The sequence below is a fragment of the Crocuta crocuta genome, unplaced genomic scaffold, assembly GCF_008692635.1.
Source record: "Crocuta crocuta isolate KB4526 unplaced genomic scaffold, BGI_CrCroc_1.0 scaffold77, whole genome shotgun sequence".
NCBI lineage: Eukaryota > Metazoa > Chordata > Mammalia > Carnivora > Hyaenidae > Crocuta > Crocuta crocuta.
In genome coordinates, this window is record NW_027532172.1 from 7,108,395 (window position 1) to 7,120,600 (window position 12,206).

The 12,206-nt window shown below is 56.3% G+C and overlaps 2 protein-coding genes across 3 annotated transcripts in view; both read left to right on the top strand.

The window, feature by feature from the left end:
- The window catches only part of SEMA3F (semaphorin 3F), a 26,553-nt gene extending 26,340 nt beyond the window's left edge, over window positions 1-213 (top strand). The window contains exon 20 of the mRNA XM_077777049.1: window positions 134-213. Coding sequence (XP_077633175.1) covers window positions 134-213 — 80 coding nt within the window. The remainder of the gene's footprint in view (window positions 1-133) is intronic.
- A 1,289-nt stretch (window positions 214-1,502) lies between these two features.
- GNAT1 (G protein subunit alpha transducin 1) lies at window positions 1,503-6,586 on the top strand. Of its 2 annotated transcripts, XM_077777236.1 has the most exons (9): window positions 1,503-1,886; window positions 3,018-3,060; window positions 3,167-3,308; window positions 3,402-3,559; window positions 3,664-3,792; window positions 4,057-4,186; window positions 4,455-4,608; window positions 4,736-4,927; window positions 5,312-6,586. In XM_077777236.1, exons 1-8 carry the CDS (start codon window positions 1,781-1,783, stop codon window positions 4,924-4,926), a joined length of 1,053 nt encoding a protein of 350 aa, XP_077633362.1. In that variant the 5' UTR covers window positions 1,503-1,780; the 3' UTR covers window position 4,927; window positions 5,312-6,586. The 2 variants fall into 2 exon arrangements, with proteins under 2 accessions (XP_077633362.1, XP_077633361.1); XM_077777235.1 differs by lacking the exon at window positions 1,503-1,886 and having other exon boundaries at window positions 3,027-3,060; window positions 6,348-6,362.
- Window positions 6,587-12,206: the final 5,620 nt, after the last annotated feature.

Genomic DNA, 12,206 nt, shown 5'->3' on the forward strand with positions numbered 1-12,206 from the left:
CACCCAATAAAGAAGATGTGAAGCCACCAGCCTCTCGTAGGAGCCAGTATCCATTTCCCACATGTTTAGGGACAGTCTCTAATACTCAGGATCTGAGGCCCTGGCACCCCCTTGTGGTCTCTTGGGTCTGCAGCAGAGTTGGGTACTGAAAGGCAGCCAGGTTCCTCAGAGGAGTCCAGCCAGGAGGCTCAGGGACTCTGGAGGGAGGCTTGAGAGCCCAGGGTTTGGGTCTTTATATAGGAGATAGGAAATCTCCAGGGCCTGGGAACTCAACATGTTAGTCTCAGTTGAACCCAGCAGTACTTCTTGTGCCATCTGAACCTGTATACGGACCCTGGGCCCCCTAAGCTGAGGCAGGCATGCCCTACAGATGCCCTGGGCAAGTCCCAGAGCACCCACAGGGAGCAAATCAGGAGAAGGTTTTGGGAGAGGAGTTCACTCCTCCATGCCCCTGGGAGCACCAGACCTGCTCTGGGACTTGCAGACATGTGACAACAAGCCTGCCAAACAGTCTCTGGAAGAGCCTGGCCATCTCTGCAGGTCAGAGACCTTGTTGCAGTCAAGTACACATGTACACATAGGCACAAGCCCATGCAAGTATGCACACATACAGGCATACACATGCAGAAATGCACATGCACACAGGCACATGCTCACATAAGCACAGGCAAAAATAGTCATGTGCCTGCTAATGCATGCACTGCTCATGTACAAGCATTTATACAGCCATGCAAAATACATAGATGCACACGTTAATCCACATAAGCCCAGCAAGGCACACATAGATGCACATATGCACATAAGGAAAAACAAATAAAAGTATGTCTATACACAGGCACACATGTACACAGGCATGCATAAGCACACATGTACTCAATGACACAGAAAGGCACATGTGTACATACAAGTATACATAGGGACAAATGTGTCATGTCACTGCTTTCGTTGATGCCATCAAAGGATAGCCGCACACATACCCAGGCACACATAGTAAACATGTACACCCCCACCCCAAGTCTGTTGGAATCATGGAGTTATGTAGAGGCCCTGCCCAGGTCAGGTCCAGCCCTCAGTACCAGGCAAATGCAATGTCCTGCTTTTCTTCTTGACTCCGCAGAGCATGGAACCCTGGTCCAAAGTCACCCAGCCCTTCTCAATCACTTCCTTCTGTGTGACCCTCTGAGCCTCTGCTTCCTCATCAGTAAAATGGGGCTGATGGTGTAGGTACCCATCCACCAGGGCCCGTGTGAGCTTACAAAACAAGGAGCAGCACTGAGTCCAAGGCTGGGCAGGAGCAGGTGCTCCTTGCTTGCTTCTCCCTCTACTCCCTGTTGCCAGCCCCACCCCAACTGCCCCCACCCTGGGGACTCAAAGTCCTATTCTTCCCCTTCTAAGCTTGGACCCTATGGAACACATCTCTCTGCTCTGGTGCAGAGGCTGGACTGTCCCCAAGATGTCTCTTAGAGGGTTGGGGCAGGAAGAGAGGGGTGCAGAGTCAGCAGTTGAGGGATTGGGGGCACACCAGCCTGATTAGAAGGGCTGGGGGCTGAGCTGGATTCACCTGTCCTTGTCTCTCATTGGCTCTTGGGAACCCCGGGCCCCCAAATCCCACTAAGCAGCCCCACCAGGGCCTGCACAGGTCTGTGCGGAGCCAGTTGATTGCCAGCCTTGAGGCCAGAAGGGTGTCTGCAGAGGCCTGAGGCCAGCCTGAGCCTGGCTCTGGGGCTCTCCTCCATCTAGAGGAACCAACTAACCACCCTGTTCACCGGCCGCCGGGACCATGGGGGCTGGGGCCAGCGCCGAGGAGAAGCACTCAAGGGAGCTGGAAAAGAAGCTAAAAGAAGATGCTGAGAAGGATGCTCGAACCGTGAAACTGCTGCTTCTGGGTACGGGTGTGGGCCCAGGTGGGGCCACTGCCACCAGGTCAGAGGCCTGGGGGGCCAGCAGGTAGCCCTGCTGTGAAACAGGGGTGACTTGAGAAGCAGAATGACCCTGAGGCAGGCCAGGGAACAGAGTGGGATCCCTGGCCAGGCAAGGCTGGGTCTAATAGGTGATACCCCCACTCCCCAAGGCTGGGTATCCCATGAAACCTCTCTCCAGAGGGCCCTCCTTCAGGCACCCTCCCCTCTGGAGAAGTCCTGTTAGGCAAGGGTCAGAAACCAGGGGCTTTCTTGGGGGCCCCGAAATAGAGCTGCTCCCTTGGGAAGACAGTAAGAGTCCTCCTGGGAGTCCACAGACAATGGCCCTCAGATTCCAGAACTTTGTTGTTGGCAGACCTAAAGAGGGTACAAAGGTACTAAGGCCCAGCGGAAAACAGATAAAGCCATGTCATTGGTTTCACCAGTAGTGAGGAGCGTGGTGGGGCTGATGCAGTGCCTCCAGGCCACTAGATCCTCACAAGTGGAAGAAGGATCTGCTTTGAAAGGGCAGTGTACATTCCACCCAGGCTCTCTAGGGTCCTGTCAGGCAGCTGGATGTGGGCAGAGGGACTAGGCCTGAGCAACCCAGGGAAGACATAGAGGCTAAGCCAGAAATCTCATTAACTGTGCCCAAAGCCCTGGCGAGACCAGGCTCAGAGGGGCTGTCAGCTCTGTCTTTCGCCCCCTCAAAGGCGCTAATTCTCTTTGAGCCTCTGGAGACACTCCTCTCCCCATACCAGGTGAAAAGCAGGGGTTGACCCGGCTCAAATAATCCCCTGCATACAGTACCAGAACTCTCCACAAAGGGGCGCTCCAGGTTTCCTTTATTTTGGTCTCAGACTAATCAAGAATGCGAATACCAGGGTCTTGGAAGTTCTGCAGCACAATTGAGGTCTTTGATTGTCCAGCTGTCACTCCTGACATTTACAAAAATATTTCCTCAAGGGTGTCAGGACCTTACTTCGGGGGTTGGGGGAGAAACAGGTAGAACTGGGGTTTGGAATGGTTCCTCGAGTATGCCTGGCCCCACCTTCGCGCCTGGTTGCCAGGAGGGGGGGGTGCTGTCAGTGCAGCTCTGAGGCGGGGCTTCCCTTCCAGGTGCGGGTGAGTCCGGGAAGAGCACCATTGTCAAGCAGATGAAGTGAGTGCCCTTGCCCTTTCTGAGGCCTCTGGGGGTGGGTGCATCCACAGGGTCTGTCTTTTCCCACCAGTCCACTTGGCCCTGACTTGGCTCGCCCTGGCTCTAGGATTATCCACCAGGATGGGTACTCTCTGGAAGAGTGCCTCGAGTTCATTGCCATCATCTACGGCAATACGCTGCAGTCCATCCTCGCTATCGTGCGTGCCATGACCACGCTCAACATCCAATATGGAGACTCTGCGCGCCAGGTGTGCAGGGAGACTGGCTGAGCGGGGCCTCCGGGGGCTCAAGACTGGGCTCAAGTCCATAGTCACCTCCAACCACTCCCACCCTGCCCTCAGGACGACGCCCGCAAGTTGATGCACATGGCGGACACCATCGAGGAGGGTACGATGCCCAAGGAGATGTCGGACATTATCCAGCGGCTGTGGAAGGACTCGGGTATCCAGGCCTGTTTCGAGCGCGCCTCTGAGTACCAGCTCAACGACTCAGCGGGCTAGTGAGAGCGCAGGCGCGGGGGGCGAAGGGGGGGCTCTGAGGGTGCGGGTGGGGCCCTACCACACCCCTCCACCCAACCCACCCACATTCCTCGGTCTCCCGCAGCTACCTCTCCGACCTGGAGCGCCTGGTAACCCCAGGCTACGTGCCCACGGAGCAGGACGTGCTGCGCTCGCGTGTCAAGACTACGGGTATCATCGAGACTCAGTTCTCCTTCAAAGACCTCAACTTCCGGTACGACCCCGCGACCCCTCTCCTTTGCTCTTGCTCTGGGGGTCTGGCCCGAGCGCAGCGCCCTGAGGCCCCAACAGGTCCTGGAGACCCCATCCCTACAGAGCCCCTGTTCCTTCTCTGATACCCTGCCCGCAGAAAGGCCGGCCCCTCCACATGCCAGTACCACCCAAATGTCCCCCAGCCAGCATTAGGAGGCCAGGGGATGCCTGTGGGCACGTTCAGGGGGCTCGATGCGCAGGGGTTCAGGCCCCAATTGTCCCACAGGATGTTCGATGTGGGCGGGCAGCGCTCTGAGCGCAAGAAGTGGATCCATTGCTTCGAGGGTGTGACCTGCATCATCTTCATCGCGGCACTGAGTGCCTACGACATGGTGCTGGTGGAGGATGACGAAGTGGTGAGTCCCAAGCAGGGCCTGAGACAGAAAGCCGGAGACAGTGCTGCAGGAGCGGGGAGCTTCTGAGGGGGGACATTAATTCCAAAACAGTCTGAATGAAGACTCAAGACAGCCAGCAGCCCCGCTGAGGTGGGCAGTGGGGGAAGCTGACTTGGAGCTGTCTGAGCTGGATGGCCCCGGGTGCCCGGGAGCCTGTGGGCCGTGGCCGCGCAGGGGCAGCTGCCGGTGTGCCCGTCTACCGGTGTCCGACAACTTCTGCCCTCCTCAGAACCGCATGCACGAGAGCCTGCACCTGTTCAACAGCATCTGCAACCACCGCTACTTCGCTACCACGTCCATTGTGCTCTTCCTCAACAAGAAGGACGTTTTCTCCGAGAAGATAAAAAAGGCACATCTCAGCATCTGCTTCCCGGATTACGACGGTGAGAACCGCCCCCACCCCTCGCCTGGCCGCCAGGCGGCGTCCCAACCCCATGATCTGGGCCCGCGCTTCTCCCGCCGCGGGAAGGACTGCCGGCACCAAGTGAGCACATTCCCCTTCCCCGCCAGGACCCAACACGTACGAGGACGCGGGCAACTACATCAAGGTGCAGTTCCTCGAGCTCAACATGCGTCGCGACGTGAAGGAGATCTATTCCCATATGACTTGCGCTACCGACACGCAGAACGTCAAGTTTGTCTTCGATGCTGTCACCGATATCATCATCAAGGAGAACCTCAAAGACTGCGGCCTCTTTTGAGGTGGGTTCCTCGAGGTCTGGGATGCTCCCCTGTCTTGCCCCTTGGTCTCAATACCTTATTACACCGCCTCCCCAGCTCCACACCCCACCTCACTACAGCAGATTCCACTTCAGGTCATCAGGTCCTGCCCCAGCTCTCCAGACCAATTCCACTGCCTGTTTCCATCCCCAGTCCCCAGGCCCCATCCTGGCCCCTCAGGTTCCACCCCACTGCCCACAGCCCCCATCCCTGGTGCATAAGTCCCACCTACCTAATCTCTTTTGACTGGGCCTCAATCCCCCAGGTGTCACTGCTTTACAAGCCCACCTCCACAATGTCTCTCAGCCTATGACCAATTATTTTGGAGCTCTGGGATGTTGACTCGCCTCCTTTTTCTGTTCACAGGTGCTTGAACTCATACCTGTCCCTGACATCCTGTAGCCCTAGCCGCCTTTTAGCCCTAGCCCACAGGAGCCTGTTAGCCCACCAGCACTCCTGGGCCCCAGCCTGTGGCCCTAACGGCCACAGACCCAAAGCCCTGAGCCCCACTAGCCTTGAGGCCCCAACCCTCCTCCGTGGTTCCCAGGTATTGCAGAGCCCTTCTCCCCCAACCCTACTGCTGCCCTTCACGGCCTGGCTGCACTGGCCTCTAGGACCCACCCCAGCCAGCCCGAGCTAGGAGCAGGCAGGACCTGGGGCAGCTAGAGCTCACAATGACTCAGCAGTGCCCAACTGACCAATCTCCTGCTGGCCTCTCTCTGCAGGGGGCCCATGACTCACCTGGTGGGTCTGGGCTCAGCAAACAGCCCTCCCTCCCAGTTTCCTGAAGAGCAGGGGGGCAGGCAGGGATCCCTCCTCCAAGTAGGCCTGCTGATGACCATCAGCCCATTCCAGCTTTACCACCTCCATGTGACAAGTCTGACACCTGTCTACCCAGTGGCCAGTGACTGTCCCTCTCAGTAGCTTCCAAGGTCCAAAGTCCAAGCCAGTCTGGCCTGTGCAGCCCCAGGCTAATTCATAGATGAATTAGGGAGTGGGGGGCAGGCCTGGGAGACCACGGGTGCCAGGAAGAGGCTCAAGCTGGACTGTTCCCCATATAGCAGGCTCAGAGTACCCCCCACCAGACCCTCCACCCACAGGCTCTGCCCCTCCGTCCTTGTCCTTGGACACCAGATCCATGTCCTACCTCATCCCCCCCACCCAGTACTCCAGGCCAGTCAGCCAAGGGGATGGTGTTTTGAGGGAGGGTACTGTTGACACCAGCTGTGGCCAATGGTCAAACTGTCCTGAGGGGTGGCTGGGGGCAGAGTCCTGCTCCCATCGATCAGCCCCAGGCAGAGGATTTGCCTGAGGCCCAGGTTGGGCCCAGAGGGGTCTACCTCAGGTGGGGTCATAAGTAAACCCAGGTAACCCTCTTGTCCCTCTTACCCTTTCCATTCAGGGCCCATTCCTTGGCAGAAAAAACTGAGAGCCATGCCTGAATTTTGTCAGGGACAAAAGCCCATGTCCCTATATCCCTGCTCCCTACTTCCTCACCAAGTCTCGAGTCCTTGCTGATGCCTGTGGGCCAGGACCTATGTTGCAGCGGAGGACGGGAGGTTTCTGTCTCACGAGGCCAGAGCACTGTCCATACCCCCCTCCGATAGATGCACTGACTCAGCAATAAACCTTTGCATCAGGCCCCAGCTGTCCTTTCTTGTGGGGAAGGGAAGAGCATTAATTATCACGAGTTATGGGCACTTATGAAGTGTCCAGTGTTGGGCTGGACATGAATGAGAAGATCATCCCTTCCTGACGGGATGTGGCAGGAGCACTCTTGGGGGCATGGCAACAACCTGTGCCTCTTGAGAGGGGCTGAAGGGGAAAGGGGCCCTGGGAAATGATCACAGGGACAATCTTGGATCGAGAAGTTCTGAGGTAGAAGCTTATTCTGGCAGGGAGAGTAGAGTGTATAAGGCGCAGAAAGAGGGGCTTGTGGGCCATAGTTCAATAGGGCAGTAACAGGCAAAGAGGACATGGGTGGGGAGACAACGGGAAGCTGCCAAGTGCCAGCCTGAGGGCCTGGGCTTCCTCCAGAAGATGATGGTCTTGGAAGCCCTTGAAGCTAGGACATAATAGCAGGGCTGGGATCAGGGCGAGGCAAAAGAGGCACTCACCTTTGGGTGCAAAATTTAAGGTGGTGCCAAAAAACTCAGTAATGAAGATAAGTAATATTTCAATGCAATGCTTGTTAAATTCTAAATTACTGCCAAAAAAAGCCCCTCATGATAAACAAAATATCAAAATTTTAAATAAAGACAAGACCAAGAGACCCTCTACCTAGGCATATTGGAGCCTGAAGCAAAAGGAAAATGTCCACTCCTGTATATGTTGTTGTGTGTTTTTGACGGTAAAATTTTTATAGCACATTAAAATAGCTGAAAAAATTGAAAGTAGGTATATTAAAGCTCAACATTATTTTAAGCTTAACTATTTTATGTATATCTAACACAATTCATAATCTTATTTTCCTGGATTTAACGGAAATAAATCATCAATAATATTTTACAATTCTGTTTCTGGAAAAAGTAATCATTAACATTTTCTGTGAAAGCAGGTATGTAGGGACACACAAATTTCCCTGGAGGCCAGTGTGAGAGGTCGTGGGGAGGAAAGCAGTTGGGCTGGAGGACCCATGAGGAAGAGGCATGTCCTCGTGACCCCGTGGGGCCGGGATCTGCAGATGGGGCTCAGCCACAATGGTCTGGATCTGTGCTATTTGACCAAGTGCATGTGACGCCCCCAGCAAGCTGGGACCGTAGGAGTATTGAATGGACTGAGCTTTCCAGACCATGGTCATTGGGGGAGGAGATGTCCGAGAGGCAGACAGATACCTGGGGCTGGGCAGAAGGCATCGTGTGGGTGGCATCTCCAACGTCCAGGTGGAGGATGCAGCTGTGAGCCAGAAGTGAGCCGAGAGCAGGGGAGTGAGGGTGCCCAGACCTGAGCATGGGGTGGGGGTGGGGGCGTGCTGGGGGGATGTGTGCACTGGATGGATTAAGGAGCTCAGGCATGCTGGTGCTGCTTGGAGGCTTGAGGAAGGATGGGATTTGGGCCAGGGGGTTGCAGCCCTCACTAGGCGGTCTTAGGCCTGGATGAGCCAGGGCTGCTCATTTCCACTAAGGACCCTTTGGTTGACCAGTTTACTAGAGTGAGTGGGGCAGGGGAGTAAGCTTGGGATTTAGTGGGGAGAGGAAAGGCAGAAAACAGGAGGCTTTGAGAGGCTGGAAGTGGTAGGCTTGGGAAAAAGGAAGCTGTTAGGAGAGGTGGGCTAATGAGGTCTTCCACATGGTCACCTTGTCTTAGAAAAAAAGTAATGAGTTCCCAGCCTTCTTGGGCAAGGGACAGAGAGAAGCCCAAACACCAGGCAGGGGCTGGACCCCACCTTCTAGGGAGTCCCCTCCACACACAGTTGTGACCCCAGGGTCTAGGATTCAGGACTGGCATTCCTGGATCCCATGGACTGGGGATGCTGCCTGGACTCAAGCTGCCCTGCCCATGGCCACAAGAATGTTGGGGGAAGGGGGAGCTGAGTCTCTCAGCTCAAAGCCTCCTCGGCCTCACTCACCACACCAGTATAATTATACCCTACAGAGCAGGATCAATGGGAGCCCAATGCCTGATTCACAGTTGAGGGCAGAGGATCAGAGCTGGCCCAAAGCCAGCATAGTGGCCCCACCCTAGTCTTGTAGGTAGGGGTCATTTACCCTGGGCACCTCCAGTCACCATCATCCCTGCCTGACCTGCAACCTCAAGGTGCCCCTGAGGGCCCTCACAGTCTTCAGGTCTGGCTCTGGCGGGACTAACCTAGCCTGTCCACTGACCAGAGATTAGACGAGCCTAGTGCGTGGTTAATGCTGCTGACGTCAGGGCCTGGTCGTGTGGCCAATAGGGGCTTGGGCCCTCCCCACAAGCAGTAACATAGCCCATGTGACCTGGGCTCATTAAGCCGCTTCAGTGGCCAGAGAAGCTGGGGGCCAGATCTCAGGGGAGAGAGGGAGGGCATGGCAGGACTATGGGAGCAGGCCTCAGCCAAGAGGTCATCGGCTCTGGGGCCCCAGGCAGGGAGAAGGCCAGACAGGACTGTCTGCCTATGGGTCCCTCTATACTTCCACACCCTGTATTATACCAATGAAACCCCTGCTTGTGCCCAAAGAGGAGCCTCCCAGACACCATACTGAGCAGAACATAACGAGGAGCTATGGGTGTGGGTCCTCATTCCTGGGTTGTGGAAGTAAAAACCATCCTCTCCTAGGAGGCCTTGAAGCCCTCCATGTGACTCCAGGCCAAGTGTCCTGCCTCTACACACAGCCCTCCACCTATTGGTGCTAATCCCACACTCATACTTGCTTTTCCCTGTAGCCAGGCTGTTTCCTCCATCTAGGTGCCCTTTCTCTTCCCCACCCTGAGATGTGCCTCTTCCCCTTTGTCTAGACGACTCACTTAGAGAGCACTTAGAGACACTGAGGCTGTGTGGTGGGATGACAAGAGCAGTCACATTAAGTACAGGAAGAGCTGGCCAGGGTATTCAAATACCATCTTCTTCTTCCTCCTTTTTTTTTTTTTTTTTTTTTTTTAAATATTTATCCATTTACTTTTGAGAAAGAGAATGAGAGCTCAAGTGGGAAAGGAACAGAGAGAGAGAGGGAGACACAGAGTTCGAAGCAGGCCCCGGGCTCTGAGCTGTCAGCACAGAGCCCGACATGAGGCTCAAATTCATGAACCATGAGATCATGACCTGAGCCAAAATCAGACGCTTAACCAACTCAGCCACCCAGGTGTCCCTCAGAGGTCATCTTCTATCTGGGGGTTGAAGGAGAAGTAAGAACCTGCAGAGAAGGTGGGACAGGGTCAGGAACCAGGAGGGCAGAGGGTCAGGGAGGGGAAGGCTGGTGTGTTCTGAAAACAACAGGAACACATGTGGCCAGCCAGGTGCTTTGGGGGGAGGGGGATGGCAAGTGGGACAAGGATCACTTTGGGAAGAGGTCAGGGAGGCCAGCTGGGTGTGTGAGGACCCTGCAGGGTATCTGAGGAGTAAGTGGATACAGATGCTGGGCTCTGGGGAGGACTGGATTGGAGGTGAAGATGGGGCCTCATTGTTGGAGAGAGGTCTTGGGGCACCATGTGAATGATGTGTCAGGGGAGGTGGGGACATGGTGAGAGGAGGCAACCTGGCTGGTGGCAGAGAGGACATGATTGAAGAGGGAGGAGAGCAAAGGGCTGCCAGCACCCTGGAAGGAGAATCTCAGCCATCCTGGGATCCTAAGTTCTGTTTCATGTGTCTGGCAGTCTCTTGGGCCCCTGTCTCAGTTTCTGGAGATGGAGGAGTAGAGGTGGGTGCTGGGCTGAGAGCTGAGATAAAGCTCCCCCCAGCCCTCCACTCCAGCTGGCTTCACCCCACCTCACTGCAACTGCATGGATGGACATTCCCTCCCGTCTCTGAGAGAAGGCACCTGGCAGCTCTCGGAGTCCCATCCTGGCTGCCAGCTGTCCTGCCACCACAGGCTGGGCTGGGAGATTCGGCAGGTGGCGGGAAAGGCCTCAGGGCTGTGTTTGCCCTGGCCGGGGCCCAGACCTAGCATCAACAAACAGGCAGCCCCTCCCCCCTCCTAGCCACAACTGGTCTGGCCCAGGGACCCCACATCATGTGCTGCCTTCGGGCCACCCACAGCAGCCCAACCCAGCTGGCCCCTGCTCCCTCCAGTCAGGATGGAGGACCCCAACACCCACACGCTGGGTGACCTTGATGGCAGGCCTGGCCCCTCAGGAACTGCCAATGGGAACATTCAGCCCTTTGCAACTGGCTTCTGTGAGCATCCAGGATGTATGTGGCTGGAAGGTGGGGGAGGCAGACCCCAGTCAGTACTTCCCCTACTGACTGTCCAACGGGCAGTCCTCAAGCCCCTTTGGAGGATAAGAGACTTAAGGTCCCTCACGACCAAGGTAAGCTCTCACCTGGGAATTACACCAGCCCCAGATTGGGAGGGAAGACCAGTGCCTTCCTATTTTTCAGCCATCAGAAGTGCAGGAGCTTGGGTGCTCCGCGAGAATGCCACCGTTCCAATGCCTTTCCTTTCAGTCCTCCCAGCTCCTTGGCACTCCCAGCCAAAGCTTAGTCCCCTGCCTTCAGCTTACATCTTCTGCTTCATCCACTTCCTCAGGCCAGAGGAGAGGACAGGACCATTTCCCTGTGACACAGAAGGAAACTGAGATAGGGTAGGGCTTGGCTGTGGTAGGAAGAGAATCCAGGAGTCCTGACTCTCAGCCCAGGGCAGGGGAGAGGTTAGGCCTGTCCCCTGAGGGCATTCCCCACTACCAGGAGCGGGGCAGACATGACACAGAGACATCCAGCTTGGCTAGGAACAGCAGAGGCCAGGGGATTAATCGGATCAGAGCCAGTGGCTGAGAAGCAAGGGACACAGCTGTTCTGGGAACCCCCCCCCCAGCTCACCCCAAGGCCAGCTCTCCCAGCTCCCTGCTAGCTAGGCCTGGGGGCCTTTAACACCTACCACCCACCTCTGAGCACCAAGGTCTTGGGTGGGAAGCAGGCAGGGGTGGGGATAGGAGTCCCTAGCCGATAACAGGACACCCTAAAACCTAAAACCCCTCCTCCCAGGGCACTAAGTCCCAGGCCCCACTTCCCATGGGCAGGCACAGCTGTCAATTACTCCTTAGAAATAAGAAAATGGGAGGCAATGGCCAAGGGAGAGTCCAGCAGAGTGAAGCAGAGGCCCAGCGTTGCTCCCCTCCTGTCCTCACTGACTTTATACCCCCATCTGTTCCAGCCTCAATCTCTTCTGAATACCTGGGATGAAGATAGAAGAATTGATGCGGGAAGCCCCCATCCTCACCCCTAGCCCACCTCTGCTTGGGAAGAGTGAGGCAAGCAGAAAAGACATTTTGGGTCTGACTGATGTCTGAAAGTTGCCCACTGGAACTTTTACTGAGGTTAAGCACTGCTCTGTTCCCTTTTGGCCTCAGGGAGGTGAGAGCAGAGCATTTCGGGGTTAAGGGGGCACTCGGAGACCTCAGAGAGAATCTGCTCTAGACTGAAGCGTTCCTTCCACAGGACTCAACTGAGCCCCTCCTGGAGCAGCTGCTCTCAGACCTACCGGCTCTTTAGCGCGTGGGCTGCCCCTCAGCCGCAGGCGGGCTGGGGCCCCCGCCTCTCCCCAGACCAGCCCCTCCTCCCGCCCGCCGCCTGGGATTGGCGGGCCGGGGGCGGGCCAGGGGCGGGGCCGGGCGCCCTTCCCTCCCCGTG